This window comes from Capra hircus, chromosome 21, assembly GCF_001704415.2.
Source record: "Capra hircus breed San Clemente chromosome 21, ASM170441v1, whole genome shotgun sequence".
NCBI lineage: Eukaryota > Metazoa > Chordata > Mammalia > Artiodactyla > Bovidae > Capra > Capra hircus.
In genome coordinates this window covers 66,438,863-66,454,477 of record NC_030828.1, presented here as the reverse complement: position 1 = coordinate 66,454,477, position 15,615 = coordinate 66,438,863, and the positions used below count along the sequence as shown (strand labels likewise).

General features: G+C 50.9%; 1 protein-coding gene across 7 annotated transcripts in view; it reads right to left on the bottom strand.

Annotated features, from left to right (window-relative positions):
• Positions 1–15,615, bottom strand: part of TECPR2 (tectonin beta-propeller repeat containing 2) — a 100,695-nt gene that overhangs the window by 57,943 nt on the left and 27,137 nt on the right. For all 7 annotated transcript variants that reach the window (XM_018066024.1, XM_018066028.1, XM_018066029.1 and 4 more), the window contains exons 3-5: positions 10,682–10,810; positions 10,155–10,286; positions 4,406–4,563 (exon numbers count right to left, since the gene is read on the bottom strand). In XM_018066024.1, coding sequence (XP_017921513.1) covers positions 4,406–4,563; positions 10,155–10,286; positions 10,682–10,810 — 419 coding nt within the window. The remainder of the gene's footprint in view (positions 1–4,405; positions 4,564–10,154; positions 10,287–10,681; positions 10,811–15,615) is intronic.

The following is a 15,615-nucleotide window of genomic DNA, read 5'->3' as shown; positions in this document are numbered from 1 at the left end:
AACAGCAAAGAGGCAGGAGGAGGGTCTCAGCCCCGCGAGTAACACACGGTAGAGACAGACGCGTGTCAGAAACACGCCACCCCCGCAGCGCCGAGAGCTGCTTGCGGCCGCTAGACAGAGGGGACACACTGTGCCTGGGCCGAGGAAGGCTAGACCTTGGACACTGAGCGGACCATGACCCTTTGGGGAAGGACCAGCTGAGCAGGGCGGGCGGGGGCCCTGCTCCAAGGAGCTGCTGAACCATGTTGGCAGCAGGCTGGGAGAAGGTGGCCGAGCCAGGGGTAACTGGCTACATACTGCTCAGGGCAAACGGCCCTCCACCCCGACTCGTCCGCCACCCACACGCAGGGTGACTCCCTAGCGCCGGCTGAAGTCATTCTGAATCAGACACAAAAACTCTAACTTTTAAGGTCCAAGCTCTACAGGATTCTAAAATCACAAATCAACCGAGTTTCTCAACTTTGGTGGGGCTGTTTTCTAAAAATATCAACCATGACTTTAAAAAATGTCTTCATTTCCTTTATGAGACACACCAATGTTGAAAGTAGTGTTTCTAGTTATCAAATTCTAACCATAAATCAGATTTTCTAATTTATGTACAATAACGCTGAGCAAGACAGAGAGCGGGAAACGAGACAACAAGCCACAGCCTGGATGGCAGGCTCAACAACCAGAAGCCCAAGGGCACCAGAGGGCACGATAGTGACGCCGCCCCAGAGCCCACGATAGTGACGCCGCCCCAGAGCCCACGATAGTGACGCCACCCCAGAGCCCACGTGGCTGGACGGGGGCCCAGGCTCCACACCCACCCCAGCCCCGCAGGTGCTGCCGACCCAGACGGCCTGCCGCCGGACACGGAGGAGAAGCGGACAGCTGGGCGCTGCAAATGCCTGGGAGACACACACACACTGTTCTGTTCTATCTGAGGGGGTTCACGGGCTGATCACCTACCAGTCCCTGCAGCTGTCCCCAGGCCTGGCTGCCCCGCTGACAGGACAGCCTCCGCCCCCTTTGGGCCAAGCTGGCCCTCCTGGGCTCAGGGCTGTGACATGCACCATCACCCGGTCAACCTGCGTGCGGGCCCACATGCCCAGACATCCACACCACCAGACTCCCACACCCCCACACCCCTAGATACCCACACCCCCAGACACCCACACCCCCAGACTCCCATAACCCCACACCCCTAGACACCCACACCACCACACACCCCCACACATCCAGACTCCCACACCCCCACACCCACCCAGCGTGTGGCCCACCCCTCCTCCCTAAGCTTCCCCAGCCCCATGGCCTGTGCCCCACAGGTGTTTTTTTTGGCCAGGCCGCACGGCATGTGGAATCTCAGTTCTCTGGCCAGGGATTGAACTCATACCCCTTGCAGTGGCAGAGTGGAGTCCTAGGCCCCCAGGGAAGTCCCCACAAGGAGGTGTACCTGGCCACCACGCTGCCAGAGCCAAAGGCCCAGCTGGGTGCATCGCTCGGGGCCAGTCAGCAGCTGCAACACGGCTCTTTCTGACAGGTAAAGACGGAGTGCGTTGACACACAAGGCCTCCCTTTGCCAGTGACACTCACTCATCAGAGAGCTCCTAGGTCCCAGAGCTTTAAACACCGTCCAGAGGCCCTCGAGGGCACCACTGTGGCCACCCGCGGCCCGGAGCGCACGTCGCCCCCACCTGCCACCCCAGCCTGGCCCTGGAGGAAGACCACGCCCTGCCCGCAGTGATGCTCTACCCACTGCCCAGACTACCGCCTCCAATGGCTCTCCTCCTCCCACACCCCAGAGCCAGCCAACCCATCAGCTCTGCCTTCAAAGCATCCCTGCCACCCCGCTCTGGTGTGAGCCCGACTCTCACCTCGGTCACCCGGGACCCTGGTAGCCTCCGTGGTGGCCGCCTTCGCCCCCCCTCCAGAGTCAATGGCAGCTCATGACTCTCACGGCGCTGAAGTAACACAGCCCCGAGTGGGGCCGTGAAGCCTACAGGATAGGCTCCCAGCCCCTCCTCTGCGCCCCCACACCTGGCCTGTGCTCCTCTGAGGGGTCCTCATGGCTCCCTGGGCCCTCTCCCAGGAATCGGCTCAGACCCCACCACACAGAAGGGTGGGGACACGTCTGCCTAGGGAAAACACACCAGACAGCCATCCTCACAGCTCCACCCATCTATTATTATATTATTACCGCTGAACACTCTAGAACATGCTTATTTAAGGTTGGTCTCCCCCACAGGAACGTGAGCTCCTGAAGACCAGCGCTCTTGTCCCCCTCGCTCACAGCGTCTTCCCCAGATTGCGAAGGGCACTGGGCAGAGCAGACACCCAGGAAGGATCCTCCATGGTTGAATGGGAAACACGCCCCCAAGATGACCTCATCCAGGCCAGGGGGCTCAGTGGCACCTGCATCTGACGACCTCATCTTCATGTCTGGCCCAGCCCCCTCTCCTGAGCTGCCAACCTGCACACGTTACTCCCGATGGGGATTCCAGCTTAGCTACCTAACAGGCATCTTGAACACAACATGCCCGAGAAAGAATCCAGACGTCCAGACCTTAACCCAGGGCTTCCTGTCTGAGTTAAAGGGCTTCTCCCTCCATCCGGTTGCTTTAGCCAAGGGCACAGAAATCCTTCCTTACTTTGTTCTCCCCTTGCCCCCTGTATCGAATTCATCCCCAAATCACCCTTCCCTCCCCCTCCAGGTGGACTCCACGCCACCCTCCAGACTCCCGCAGCTGCCTCCTTGCTGTGCAGAACCAGGCGTGCTCAGGCCGCCCTCCTCCTGCCTAAAGCCCCCACTGGCTTCCCATCTGGCCTAGAGTAACTCAGGGCAAGGACTGGCTCGGGTCTTCCTTTCCAGCACCGGCCCACCCTCCACAGCTGCCCCAGTCCCCCTCTAGCTCCTTGAACATTCCAGGCCTGGGCTCAACACGGCCTTGGCACTTGCTGCTCCTGAGACCGGAAGGCTCTTCGCACACTGGAGGGTTCAGCCCAGGATCTCTTCCCCAGAGGCCTCTGCTGACTGCCTGCCTCCACCCGACCCTTCACCCGGATGCTGCCTCGGAGCACTGCCCACACTGAGACCGGCATTTCCGAGGGCAGAGCCTGGCTCCCCGCTGAGCACCGGGTGCCGGCTGGTGGGACACCAGGTGACCGAAGCTGCAGCTCCGGGAGGCAGCTGTCACTGGGGTCCTTTTCTAACCACGATCTAACACAGCACACAACAGAGGCGAGCTGTCAGGACACAGGCTGGAAGTGTTTCTGTTCACTCTGTTGCCCCCTACTTCTCTAACACGGCTCCCTAACAGAAAGGGGACTCAGCACCCTGAGTTTCGGCACCCTGAGATGGTGACTGGCAAGTGTGCACAAAGACCCGGCCACAGAGACCCACCAGCAGAGGGTCAGAAGAGGTGCTGAGGCTTCACACCGGAGCTGAGAAGGCCAGGTGTGAAGGCAAAGACTGCTGGGTACACGATTCACGTGGAGGTAACTGGTTTTTAAGTCTCTCTCTCTCTGCATGCTACCTTCCTTCCAAAAAGACACAACACAGCGAGACACCGACAGACAGGCCAGGACAAGACGTGACGGGGAGAGCAGGGTCCCGGCAGAGGGGGAGCCTGGCCAAGTCTGCAAGACCACCAAGCCCGAGTGGCGGGTCCTGCTGGGCTTCCCAGGAGCCAAAAGGGAGACGATCGTTATAAGACGACCAACTGTCGATGGAATTAAGGGGGCGTTCAACATGGAAAGGCGAAGCCGAAGGGGAGATGTGACTGTGTGAACAGCCATGGGCTGTTCTGCCAACAGAGAAAGGAATAAACTTGCACTGTGTTCCTGCAAAGCCCGGGACACAGCATAACAGACGTTGAGAGGACCAGAGGCTGGCACCACCAGCTGCACACTCGTCCACCCCCAGGCTTCTTGGCCGTCTGCTCCCCACCCTCCACCCCAACCCCTCCCAGCTCCCATGCCCCCCTGCCATCCCCCCACCCCTGGCCTCTGCAGACAGTGGTGTCCCTTCCCCTGGCACTCCTCCAACTCCAGCCACCGGCGATGGGGCTAGACCGACCCTGCTGCAGCTGTTCTTCCACCAGCAGCAGGTCACAGAAGGGGTCGTCTCTCAGCCAGGAGCTCTGACCCCTTCCAGGCCTGGCCCCCTTCTTCAGGACACCCCACCCTGGGTTACACCCTCACTAGGCTCCACAGCAGGAGACACAGCCAGCAGCGCTGAGGTCACCTGCATCCACAGTGGCATGGTTCAAGGAGGGAGTGAGGTGGGAATGCCCACCCGACCCTGACCTCTGAGCCGAGCTGTGCAGGAGGCGGCCTGCGAGGAGCAAATGCCGGCATGAGGCGGTGGGGGGCTGGGGACCCACGTGGAGCCCCGTCCCTCACGCCGTGACCCCGCACAGCTCACCTTTTCCTCGGCTGTGTCCCGACCTGCTGGACAGAGCGCTCCTCGGTGTAGAACAGCAGGCTCCTCTGCAGCGTGGAGACCAGCAACACCTTCTGGCTGTAGTCCAGCTGCACGATGGAGGCTGGCTCCTCCAGCACCAGGTGCGAGTGGCAGACGCCCTGCGGAGAGAGGCGCGTGAGGCCCACAGGGCAGGCTCCAGGGGGCCCCCAGCTCCCAGGACTGGCCCGCCGCCCTCCTGCGTCTGCATTCCGGCCAATGTCTACCTTAAATGAAGACTCTCATCCTCACTGCATTCAGTGCCAACCCACTACAGTGATACCACCCAGAGATCTGACCCACTGGTGAGAAAACTGTCAGGAGAAAATGCCTGACCTACCATCTAGGTCAGGCCACAGCAAGGTCACCAAGAAACGCTTAAAACTTCAGTATGATTTTTAAAAAGGCTTTCAGCACGTGTCACCCTGTCCCTCCCTGTTCACTGAACCCAGGGTAGGCAAGGCACGAGCGGGGAAGCCGGAAGATGTGAGGAGCTACAGGAACCGTGACATCCTGCGTTCACAGCAGCAAGGCAGACACGCCTCACCCTCTACTGGCTGACGCAACAGCAACGACAACGACGCAACCCAACACGCCTCCGCTCACCGCTCCTTGAGGGGCTCAGATGGGGCTTATACAGGTCACTGGGCATGCGCAGTGCTACAAACGATCTCAGCTGTTACAAAACCATGAATTTACAACTCGTGGGGTGAGAGCGGGAGGCCATGACCACCGCCATCCTGGCTAATTTGCTCTTTCCCTGCAACATGGTTCAGAGAAGGAAGACTCCATAAAGATCTAAGCAGAAATATGTTGCACCAGGTGTATTATTTATTCCAACAGAACACAATGGGACTTCCTAAAAAATTATTGTTCATATCACAACCTCCTCCACAAAGGGTTCAAAGTAATTCTGGGGACATTATATCCTGGCCTACGGAAAGGGTCAGAAGAGACAGGTTAGAAAGAACTGAAAATGGTATTAAGTATGTTAAAGAGCCAAGTCAAGCTTTGGGAGGCACTTTATCGCTGACACAAATGGTGTGTCTTTGGGCCAAGTATCTGTGCCTGTAAGTCCCTCTTCTCCTGAAGCCTGTTTCTTTAACTGTGTAGGAAATACTGATGCAATGTCGTAGACTTTTGCGGCAAAGGGAGCAGCCATCAGATTCGCTGGTAAGATTTACACACAGTAAAAGTCACCCTTTTTAGATGTATGATTATATCAATTTCGACAAATGCATACCGGCGTGTAACCACCAGCATGACTGAGACGGGGAAATTCCCCTCCACTATCATGGACACCTTTACTTACACAAACTGCAGTTTTTCAACTTTCAACTTAGCTTGTAATGGAATTAAATTCATTGTATTGTACTGTGCAAAGGGCTTCCCTGGTGGCTCAGCTGGTAAAGAATCCACCTGCAGTTCAGGAGACCTGGGTTCGCTCCCTGAGTTGGGAAGATCCCCTAGAGAAGGGAAAGGCTACCCACTCCAGTATTCTGGCCTGGAGAATTCCAGGGACTGTACAGTCCACGGAGTCGCAAAGACTCAGACAGGACTGAGCGACTCTCACTGTGCAAACCCATACATCTTCCCTGCAAATTTCATGAAACACCTGTGTCTTTAAAAATGGATCAGAACCTCAATAAAGCTGGGAACAAATGACCAGGATGCCAAGGTGTGGGGAAATTAACAAGATGGCACCGGTGAGGCTCTCTCGCTCCACGTTCTGTAAACAGTGGCTGTGCAGCTGTGTAACAGCCGCGACTGCTTAAGGCAGTGTGCGTGCGTCACAAGGTGCTCGCCTGGCCACAGGCCACTTCTGCTCTGGTTGAGCATAAACAAGCTTCACCTGGAAAAGCCCCGAAGGATTGTGTGCGGTTACGTTGTCTGCTGTGCCAGCTAGGAGAGAATAAACGTGTCTGCAGTTCCTACGGCTCCTCACATTTTCTTCCAGCCTCTTCGCCTGCACCTTGCCTACCACGGGTTCAGGGAACAGTGCTCACAGGGAGACACAGCGAGACAATCGGTGCTGTGAGCAGGGCCAGCAGTACACAAGGAGAGTGCTCTCCGCGTGACTTTTCCATTTCCTGACGTGCATGAGCAATGTTCCCATGACGCAACCCACGCTGTGGGAGCACAAACACGGGATCCCTGAAAATCTTAACAAAATGTTTTCCTGGAGAGCAGCAGTTCTCAAAGTGTGGCCCACAGTCCCTGAGGGTCCCCTAGGACCTCTCGAGGTCAAAGTCATTTTCATTATGAGGTTTTCTCTGCCTTCCTCATGGAGCAGTGGTTCATACTGCTGGTGGGTAGAACTCCTGAAAGACTGGGGTGGGGGGGACCCCAAGGCGAGAAGGGCACCAAACTCCAGGAGCTGTCACGGTGCCCCCGGCCACTGGGCATGTGCAGCAAAAACGCGAATTTCCCTTCAGAAGGTCTTTGATGCAGGAAAATAACAATCCCAACAACTCTTGACCTTGGGGACACCTGTCTTTGTATTCTGTGATGAACCCAGGCCTGCACACAGCTCCCCGGGTGAGGCTGAAGTCCTGTGGTTCTTTTGAGGAGGAGCACTTGGACGACTGTATGAGCTAGGAGCTTAACTTTTCTTCCCCCCAAAATATGTTCTTATTTGAAATACTAGTATTCAAACTTGGGTATTTGTCAGGCATTTTCTCAGAAGGAATAAAGCATATCTGTCACTTCAAGGAAAATAAGTGTCATTTCAAGGAAAATAATTATTATTTTTTGCTGATAATAAGACTTGATCTTCACAAATGAAGATCAGAATCTGAAAACCTGTATCCACTCTTGTGAACCTGATATTCCCAACAGCTTAAGACCTTTCTCATCAGAATGATGGAAATATTAACAATGGTGTTGTTTTTGCTTTCAGTTCAGTTGCTTAGTTGTGTCCGACTCTTTGCGACCCCATGAATCGCAGCACGCCAGGCCTCCCTGTCCATCACCAACTCCCGGAGTTCACCCAAACCCATGTCCATTGAGTCGGTGATGCCATCCAACCATCTCATCCTCTGTTGTCCCCTTCTCTTCCCGCCCTCAATCTTTCCCAGCATCAGGGTCTTTTCACATGAGTCAGCTCTTCGCATCAGGTGGGCCAAAGTATTGGAGTTTCAGCTTCAACATCAGTCCTTCCAATGAATACTCAGGACTGATCTCCTTTAGGATGGACTGGTTGGATCTCCTTGCAGTCCAAGGGACTCTCTCAAGAGTCTTCTCCAACACGACAGTTCAAAAGCATCAATTCTTCAGCGCTTAGCTTTCTTTATAGTCCAACTCTCACCTCCATACATGACCACTGGAAAAACCATAGCCTTGACTAGATGGACATTTGTTGACAAAGTAATGTCTCCGCTTTTTAATATGCTGTCTAGGTTGGTCATAACTTTCCTTCCAAGGAGTAAGCGTCTTTTAATTGCATGGCTGCAATCACCATCTGCAGTGATTTTGGAGTTTTTGCTTTATATTATATAATTAAATGTATCAACAATTGGGAGATCTGCATCACTTGGTACATCAATATTTTCCAACTGACCAACACAAAAAATTACAGAATTACAAAATCAAACCAAATGAGTCAAGGAGTCCTTCAAAGTGCAAGACAGACCAATGGATTTCATTGTAACAGAGCAACAAAAATTCATCCACATGCTTTCAGATTCCATGTTGTAACCAACCTTTAAAGAAACTAATTTGGGGATGTGATTAAAGAAGAACGTAACACAGTTCTCTGGAAGGGCTATTAAAACACTCCTATTTCCCACCACATATCTGTGTGAGGCCCAATCTTCTTGATACACCCCAACCGAAACAATGTATTACGACAGACTGAATGCAGAATCCGGCTGTCTTCCATTAAGGCAAATATAAAGAGATTTGCCAAAATGTGAAGCAATGCTACTCTTGAAAGCAGGAGTAGTTTTTTGTTTTGTTTTTTTCTGTCACACTGCAAGGTATGTGGGATCCCTGTTTCCCAGCCAGGGATCAAACCCAGGCATCCAGCCTGGAAGCGAGGAGTCTTAACCACTGGACCACCGGGCAAGTCCCATGTTCCATGTTTTGTTTTTGGCCTCGCCTTGCAATTTGTGGGATTTTCCAACCAGGGACTGAATCCGGCCCTCTGTATTGAGAGCTCGGAGTCCTAACCACTGGATCACCAGGGAATTCTCAGTACTATTTATTTTCACAAAAATATACAAAAACTTAACCCATACAAACAGAACCTCTCTGGATACCTCTTTTTAAGACGTATAGTGTAAAGGGGTCCTGGAACCAAAAAGTTTGAGAACTACTGCAACAGAATATTTGTGATAGGTCAGTCTCGGATCAGAGGGAATCAGAGTTACCCAGCTAGTAATCGCTGAATTTCTGGACGCACTTGGAATAATGGCTACAAAACAAAGAAGAAGATGAAAGGACCATACCACCAAGGAGAGAATTCCAACCGGGCAGACGTCTGACAAAACAAAGCACAGGCAGGCTTAAAGCCACCCACACAACAGAAGCAGACCCTCGGCCTGAAGTTGAGCTCTGCTGGGCGTCACCTGGTGCCTGGACCCCTGGGAGCCGGGGGTTCTTATCTACTGACTAAAGACCAGAATGTGAGGCTTAGGGCTCTGTCCAAAGGCTTAAAGAGCAAATACAGGGGTGGAGCTGGCTCCCTGCTGCCGCCAAACCTCCTCCTCCACCACTCTCCCACAGCCAAAGCTCGGCTGGGGTGAGCTCACCGTCCACTCCAACCACTGTCCACAGAGTGAACCAAGACTGCTGCCTGCCGCGTCAGTATTCAAGGGAGGTGGCAGCCATCAGCCACAGGGCTGTCCTCTCCCCAACCCCAGGGCGCACCCTCAGGGAGCTCAGGGTGGAGTACACAGGCCACCCTGCATCAAGCCAACAGCCACTGCAGGCCGCCCCCAACGTGTGGCTGAGGGGTTCAGGATGCGAACTGGCCCCAGCGTGAAGGTGCACATCAAAGGAATGTGATCTCAGGGAGCCCAGACTCTCGCATCTTCCCGCATAGAAAAGTGCTAAATTCGTTAACTTGAGAGACTTTTTTCTTCTTTAATTAGCACACTTCTTGATGTTTAACAAGCAGGTTTGTTTTTTCAAAGCTCCTGTAGATCCTGGTTCCTCCCCCACCTCTTTGGAAGGATCCCTCAGAGTTATCTGAGACTGTCTCCCAGGCTTAAGTCCTCAGTAAGTCCACCGAACAAAAATTCTCAACTTTTAGGTTGTGCTTTTTATTTTTCAGTTGACACCTGTCGTGACTTTGAAATGTTCCATGTCCTCCTCTACAAACTGCCAAGGAATAAGGCTTGGTAGTGGCTTCTTTTCTAAGTGGTAGCCAAAGACAACAGGAGAATGAGAAAAGTGTATGTTCGAGTAGAAACAAAGGCCAATTCTTAACACACAGTAGAAGCTTATAAAGCATGAGGAAAGCACTTGAAAGAAAATGTTACGAACAACAGCTGAGAATAGAAAGAGACAACAGGGAGTTTTCTGGGGGCCTACAGGTTAGGATTCCAGGCTTTCACTCACAAGACCTGGGTTCAATCCCTGGTTGGGGAACTGAGATCTCACCAGCTGACTGGCGCAGACAGAAAAAATGGGACAAGGATCAAGAATACAAATTAACCAGCTATAATTTCTCCAATTATCTGACCAACAATACTTCTGAAAATGATTTTACCTGATCTAGATCCAGAGAAGAATAGACGATTTTCCCTTTATCATCTCCGGAGAACAGTTTCATCCCATTGGGGCTCCAAGCCAGAGCTGTTATGCTATTTTTGTGAATGCCAGTGACGTCAAACCTCCGAAGCTGTGAATAAACGATAAAAATACACACAAGAAAAAGAAAAGGAGAGACACTGTGAGATGGAGCTGTGTGGACGAGGTGGTATGCAGTCCCTCCTATTTTGTGGAGTAACTGGTGTTCCCAAGCTGCTTTCCAGGCAAAACCCTGCACAAGGGCCCACCTGTCTATTTACCTTGAAAACTGACGGAGAGGAGCCAGAGACTATTGAGCAATTTAAATTACCCATATGTGCTTTTCACCAAGTGTCCTACCAGCAACAAAAATGTTATCTGACTATGAAGAGCACAGAGTCAGGCTTTTCTGAGCAAATATTTTCTCAGCAGATGAGGACTTCTTATTTTAAAGGATGAGAGGAATTTGCCAAGAAATTGAGAAATGCTAAAATGGCTGGCACTTACCTGCTTATTTCTCCCTGGCAAGGAGGACACAAGCTGGAAAACTGCAACCCTCCCAGAGGCTGTGCCTGCAGCCACCAGGTCATCGAAGCAGCTCAGCAGCTTCACCACCGTGATGGACTCTGTTTTCCCCTGAAAGAGCAAACATCTAAAATCAAACGGGCCTGTCACTGGGCCAGATTTCAAACTGTGAAACAGCACCTACAAGTGAAATGGAAAGCCTCACCACGCAGCAGCCTATACATATTTCTGATTGAAAATGTATATAGTTCAGAAAGATAATTGTATCTCTTTTTCTTTCCAGGTTTTTTATTTTTGAAATGACAAAGTGTGAACCACTGAGCTCTTCTCAAGAGAATTCTAAGGAGCTTGGACAAGAGAGATTGTTCCCCCCAAAACTGGAGTCTGGAACCAGGAGAGCTGTCCCACTCCCAAGCTCTGCTTCCTTCTCTCTCAACATGGACAAGTCCCCCACCAACTGTCACCCATGGTGTGTACCTGCCACACAGCTGTGCTGGAGGATCAACAAGTGCTTCATAAACTTATTCCTGTTTTGATTCTTAGATCAATAATCATATTAAATAACATTAACGCATGCTTAATATATTGGTTTAGTAAAAAAGCACATGTCAAGCATTGAACACAGACCTTTAGGCTTCCAGTGCACCTGAATAATCATTTTTTATTTTGAAACCACTCATTCAAAAAAATTACACAACCATTTCCACCTTGCTAAGACATATGGCAAGATCTTCAACAAGCTGTTTTGAACCCTGATGCAGTAATTTACATGGTAATCAATCTGTCAAACCCGAGCGCACCCCACGCATTCAGGATCCTGAGTCAGCTGCTGGGTTAACACACAGCAGGGCGAGGGCCTGGCCTCTCAAAGCGGAGCCACAGCAGCGAGACGTGCACACAGAGAGCCACCCCAGCGAGTGGAGGTGGTCACGCGGGAGCACTCTTCCAGGCCCTGTTCAGGCTATAAATATGCCTGGTGCCAGAGCGTGACACGGGGTAAGGGAGCTAGATCTTAAGCAACAGGAAGCAAAAGCGGACCCTTGAAGACGCCTGCTTTTGCAGGTGTACCAGTCTGAAGTCTTACTGGGACACCCTCTGGAACAGGCTGGAAGGAGGAGGGCATGGGCCCAGACAGGAAGACTGGCCAGGAGCTTTCTGCACTTATTCAGGTGGCACGAGTTCGCACCCAGTCAAGAGAACTGGCCAACTCCACAGGCGCCAGGGCAGAGAACCCTGGGGAGGAAAGATGAGCGGGAGGCCCAGTGAGGATGCCGACGGCAGCGAGGGACAGGGCACAGGCCTCTCAGCAGCACACGTCCTGCGCCAGGCCGCCTGGCTGACACTGCACAGGCGTTACCTCCTGGGATCCTCAGGCCACCGAGAGCATAGGAGCTGGAGCTATCCTCGTGACACTAGGGCTGTGAGACTGGTCTCAGGCCACACAGCCCAGGAGAACCGAGTCAGGACTCTGCCTGAGTGTGACTGCAGAGCCAAGCCCTGCTCTGCCTCAGGGCTCCAGCAGACCCGCGGCGTGGACATGGGAGGCGGGGTCGGCCAAGGAGGAGCAGGACGGTGAGGGGAGGGCAGGGACTGTGAGGGACAGCTCCACCTCCGCTCGCAGGCGAGGAAGGCGCACAACACGCCTTAGGTGTGTTTATCGTCTGACAGGCCAGCGGGGCCTCCCTGGTGGTCCGGTGGTTAAGACTCTGCAATTCCACTGCAGGGCATGCAGGTCTGATCCTTGTTTGAGGAACTAAGATCTTGCACGCTGCATGGCATGGCAAAAATAAAAAAGAATATTTTTCCTGGGAATTTGTAATTACAAAAACTGCTACTCCATCAGGAATCAAAGTCGCTTATTGGAGATCTTGCCATGTCGTAACACAAAATCAAAACAGCTGTGTAATTTTTCTGAATGAATGGCTTCAAAATAAAAATCATTGCACAGATGGGCTCGAAACTGCAATGCCTGTAAACATGCTTTTAATAAACCAATGTACTAAGCTTGACTTAACATTCTTTAATATTATTACTAACAAATGTCTTCATTCTTGACGTAAGAACCAAAACATTCAAAGAATCAGACTATGACACCCAACTATACTTCAGACAGAAACAAAATATGAAGTCTCAGCTTCTGACAGGGCAACACTCTGGCTGTTCTGAAAAACAACGCCCTCCAAACACCCAGAAATGCTGAATAAGATACACAAAGCACTTATTAAACGCTCAGCTGACCTCTATAAAGTAAAGAAAATCTATGAGAGCCGAAACCCAAGAGAGTCCTGTCAAACCAGACAGAAGCCAGCCCTGAAGCCACAGGCTGCCCAGTGACCGACCAACACCCAGACCCAGGATTTTCTCAGGTGAGCAGGGGCAGTGAGGACAAGGCTTTGGGCCAGATGAGGTGGGGAGCTGGATCTGACCTCCCCATAAAGCCAGAACCCGTGAAGACCTAACGCTCAGTGAAAGTGTAAACTAGGGAAAAATCAATCTGCTAGCAAACGGGGCCGACAAGGAACTCAGTCTTGTATCTTGGGCACTGAGTGGAGGGAATAAAAGCAACAGTTCCTAAGGACCTGTAATCAAAAACCTGCCCATCCAGCACCGGGGCTTGAGGGTACTCTCCCTCCCCACTCAAAAGCAGCTCCGTGCAGGCAGCTTAGCTGACACGCTTCCTTGTCGGTAACACTTCAAGGGGCCTGGCAGAGTGACCATAAACCCCACCTCTGGGGCTCAGTCTTGGCCCAGGCCCCTCAGGATTCACACGTGCCGGGATCAGCCACACAGTTCACAGTTAGAGGTGACCACAGGGAAACAGGCCCATGAAGAGGACTCAACCGAAAAAACACTAACAGAACTGGGCAGCCCCTCACCCCAACTCAAGCAGTTTCATGTAGACTAAGAAGAGCCAGAACCGTGATGGAAATATGCTTAAGGGGAAGGATAAATTGGAAATTTGGGATTAGCAGATATAAGCTACTACATATAAAATAAAAACTAAAGACCTACTGTATAGCACAGGGAACTATATTCAATACCTTGTAATAACCTACAGTGAAAAACAATCTGAGAAAGAGTATGTAACTGAATCACTTTGCTATACACATGAAACGCGATAAATCAACTATACTTCAATAACAAAAAAGGCTTTAAAATTTTCAAGGACTATAAAGGAAATTGAAACATAAGAGCAAACCACTGTCAGAAATAATTAAATATATATGAAAAAGAATCAAAAGAATTTAAAATCTCAGTGGCGGATTAAAAAGCAGATTGTTCACAGCTGAAAGAAAAATCACTGAATTAGGTGACAGATCTGTGCAGCAAAGATATAAAGTAAGAAAGAGAAGTTGAGAGTCACAGAGGATCGAATACAAAAGTCCAACCTACATCTAGTTGGGATCCCAGAAGAAAGGAAAATAGGATAAGAGAGGGCAGTGTCTTCAGAGATGAGGCTAACAGCTATCCAAAACTAGGGAAAGGCCTGTATCCTCAGGAGCACAAGCCTTGAACAAGATTCATGAAAAGAAATGCACACACACATATCTTTCAAACAATAAAACCTCAAAAGCAATGAGGAGATATTCATATGTCAGAGAAAAGAGGCAATAACTAAATATGAATAATTATTAATAAAAGATGTCTCAACAAAGGAGTCCTGGAGACCGTAGAGTATCATCCTCAAAGTGGTAAAAGACAGAACTGATAGCCTTGAACAGTATGTCTTTCTAAACAATTCAAAGACGGAGACACAGGAATTCTCCGGCGGTCCAGTGGTTAGGACTCAGCACTTTTACCGTGGCCTGGGTTCAATTCCTGGTCAAAGAACTAAGATCCTTGCCAGCCATGTAGCATGGCAACAAGCAAACAAAGGCAGGCAGACAGACAGACAGAGTGTCCAGAGCGCGTGATTTTGTGCTTTGAAGTACCACCGACTGCAGGACAAGAACTACCACAGGACGCACTCCATCAAGAAGGAAAACGGTGGCAAAGGAAACTGAAATGTAACAAGGACGGCAAGTGAAGACGCGGGTAAAACTGTGAGGAAATCTAAACAGTGATTATAAAATATAATAATAATAATGCCCAACTTGAGTAGCTAAATGTAGAATGAAAATACCAAATAGTCAGATGCATAATGAGAAAGGCCAGATAAAGACATCATAAGAAAGCTACAGACCAATATCCTTCCGTGAATACAGACACAAAAAAATCTCAACTAAAACACCACTAAAATACAGCGAGATTTTTAAAAAGGATATCATGACAAAATGCGGTTTAACGCCAGGGATGTTGCTAAACACTCTACAACACACAGGACCACACCCCTAGGCCAAAGCGCCATAACGTCAGGTTGAGAAACCCTGACTCAAAGCACTGCAGTCAGGACGGTAAAGACAAGTGGCCTAAATATGCCTATTAGAAGGCAGCGACTGTTAAACTGGATTAATTAAAAGACCCAAATTTATGCTACCAATATGGAATGCACTTTAGATTTAAAGGCACAGACAAGTTGAAATGAAGAGTGGAGAAATAAACCATGCACACTGTAAGTTTGGAGATTTCAACACTCTTCTCACAGAATTTGGCAGAACAAATCGGCTGCAGAAGTCTTGGGAGACGGAACGATACCACTGCATTAGTCTGTGTGGGCAGAGAGCAGGCCCTGAGGATGGAATCAGACATCCAAGGCACTTACTGCGGAAAAAAAATCTCTGAGGGAAAAAGGGATGCAGCTGGAGAAGGCAGGAAGAACTGTCAGACCACAATGCAGGCTGTGACCTTGAAGGAGGGACAGCCTGGGAGCAGCCAGGAGGAGGTGCGCCATGGAATGAGCATGGTGGTGGCTTCGGTGGCCTCGATACACCGCCCATCCCCGTGGCGGGGAAGAAGTCAGATTACCGCCAAGTGAC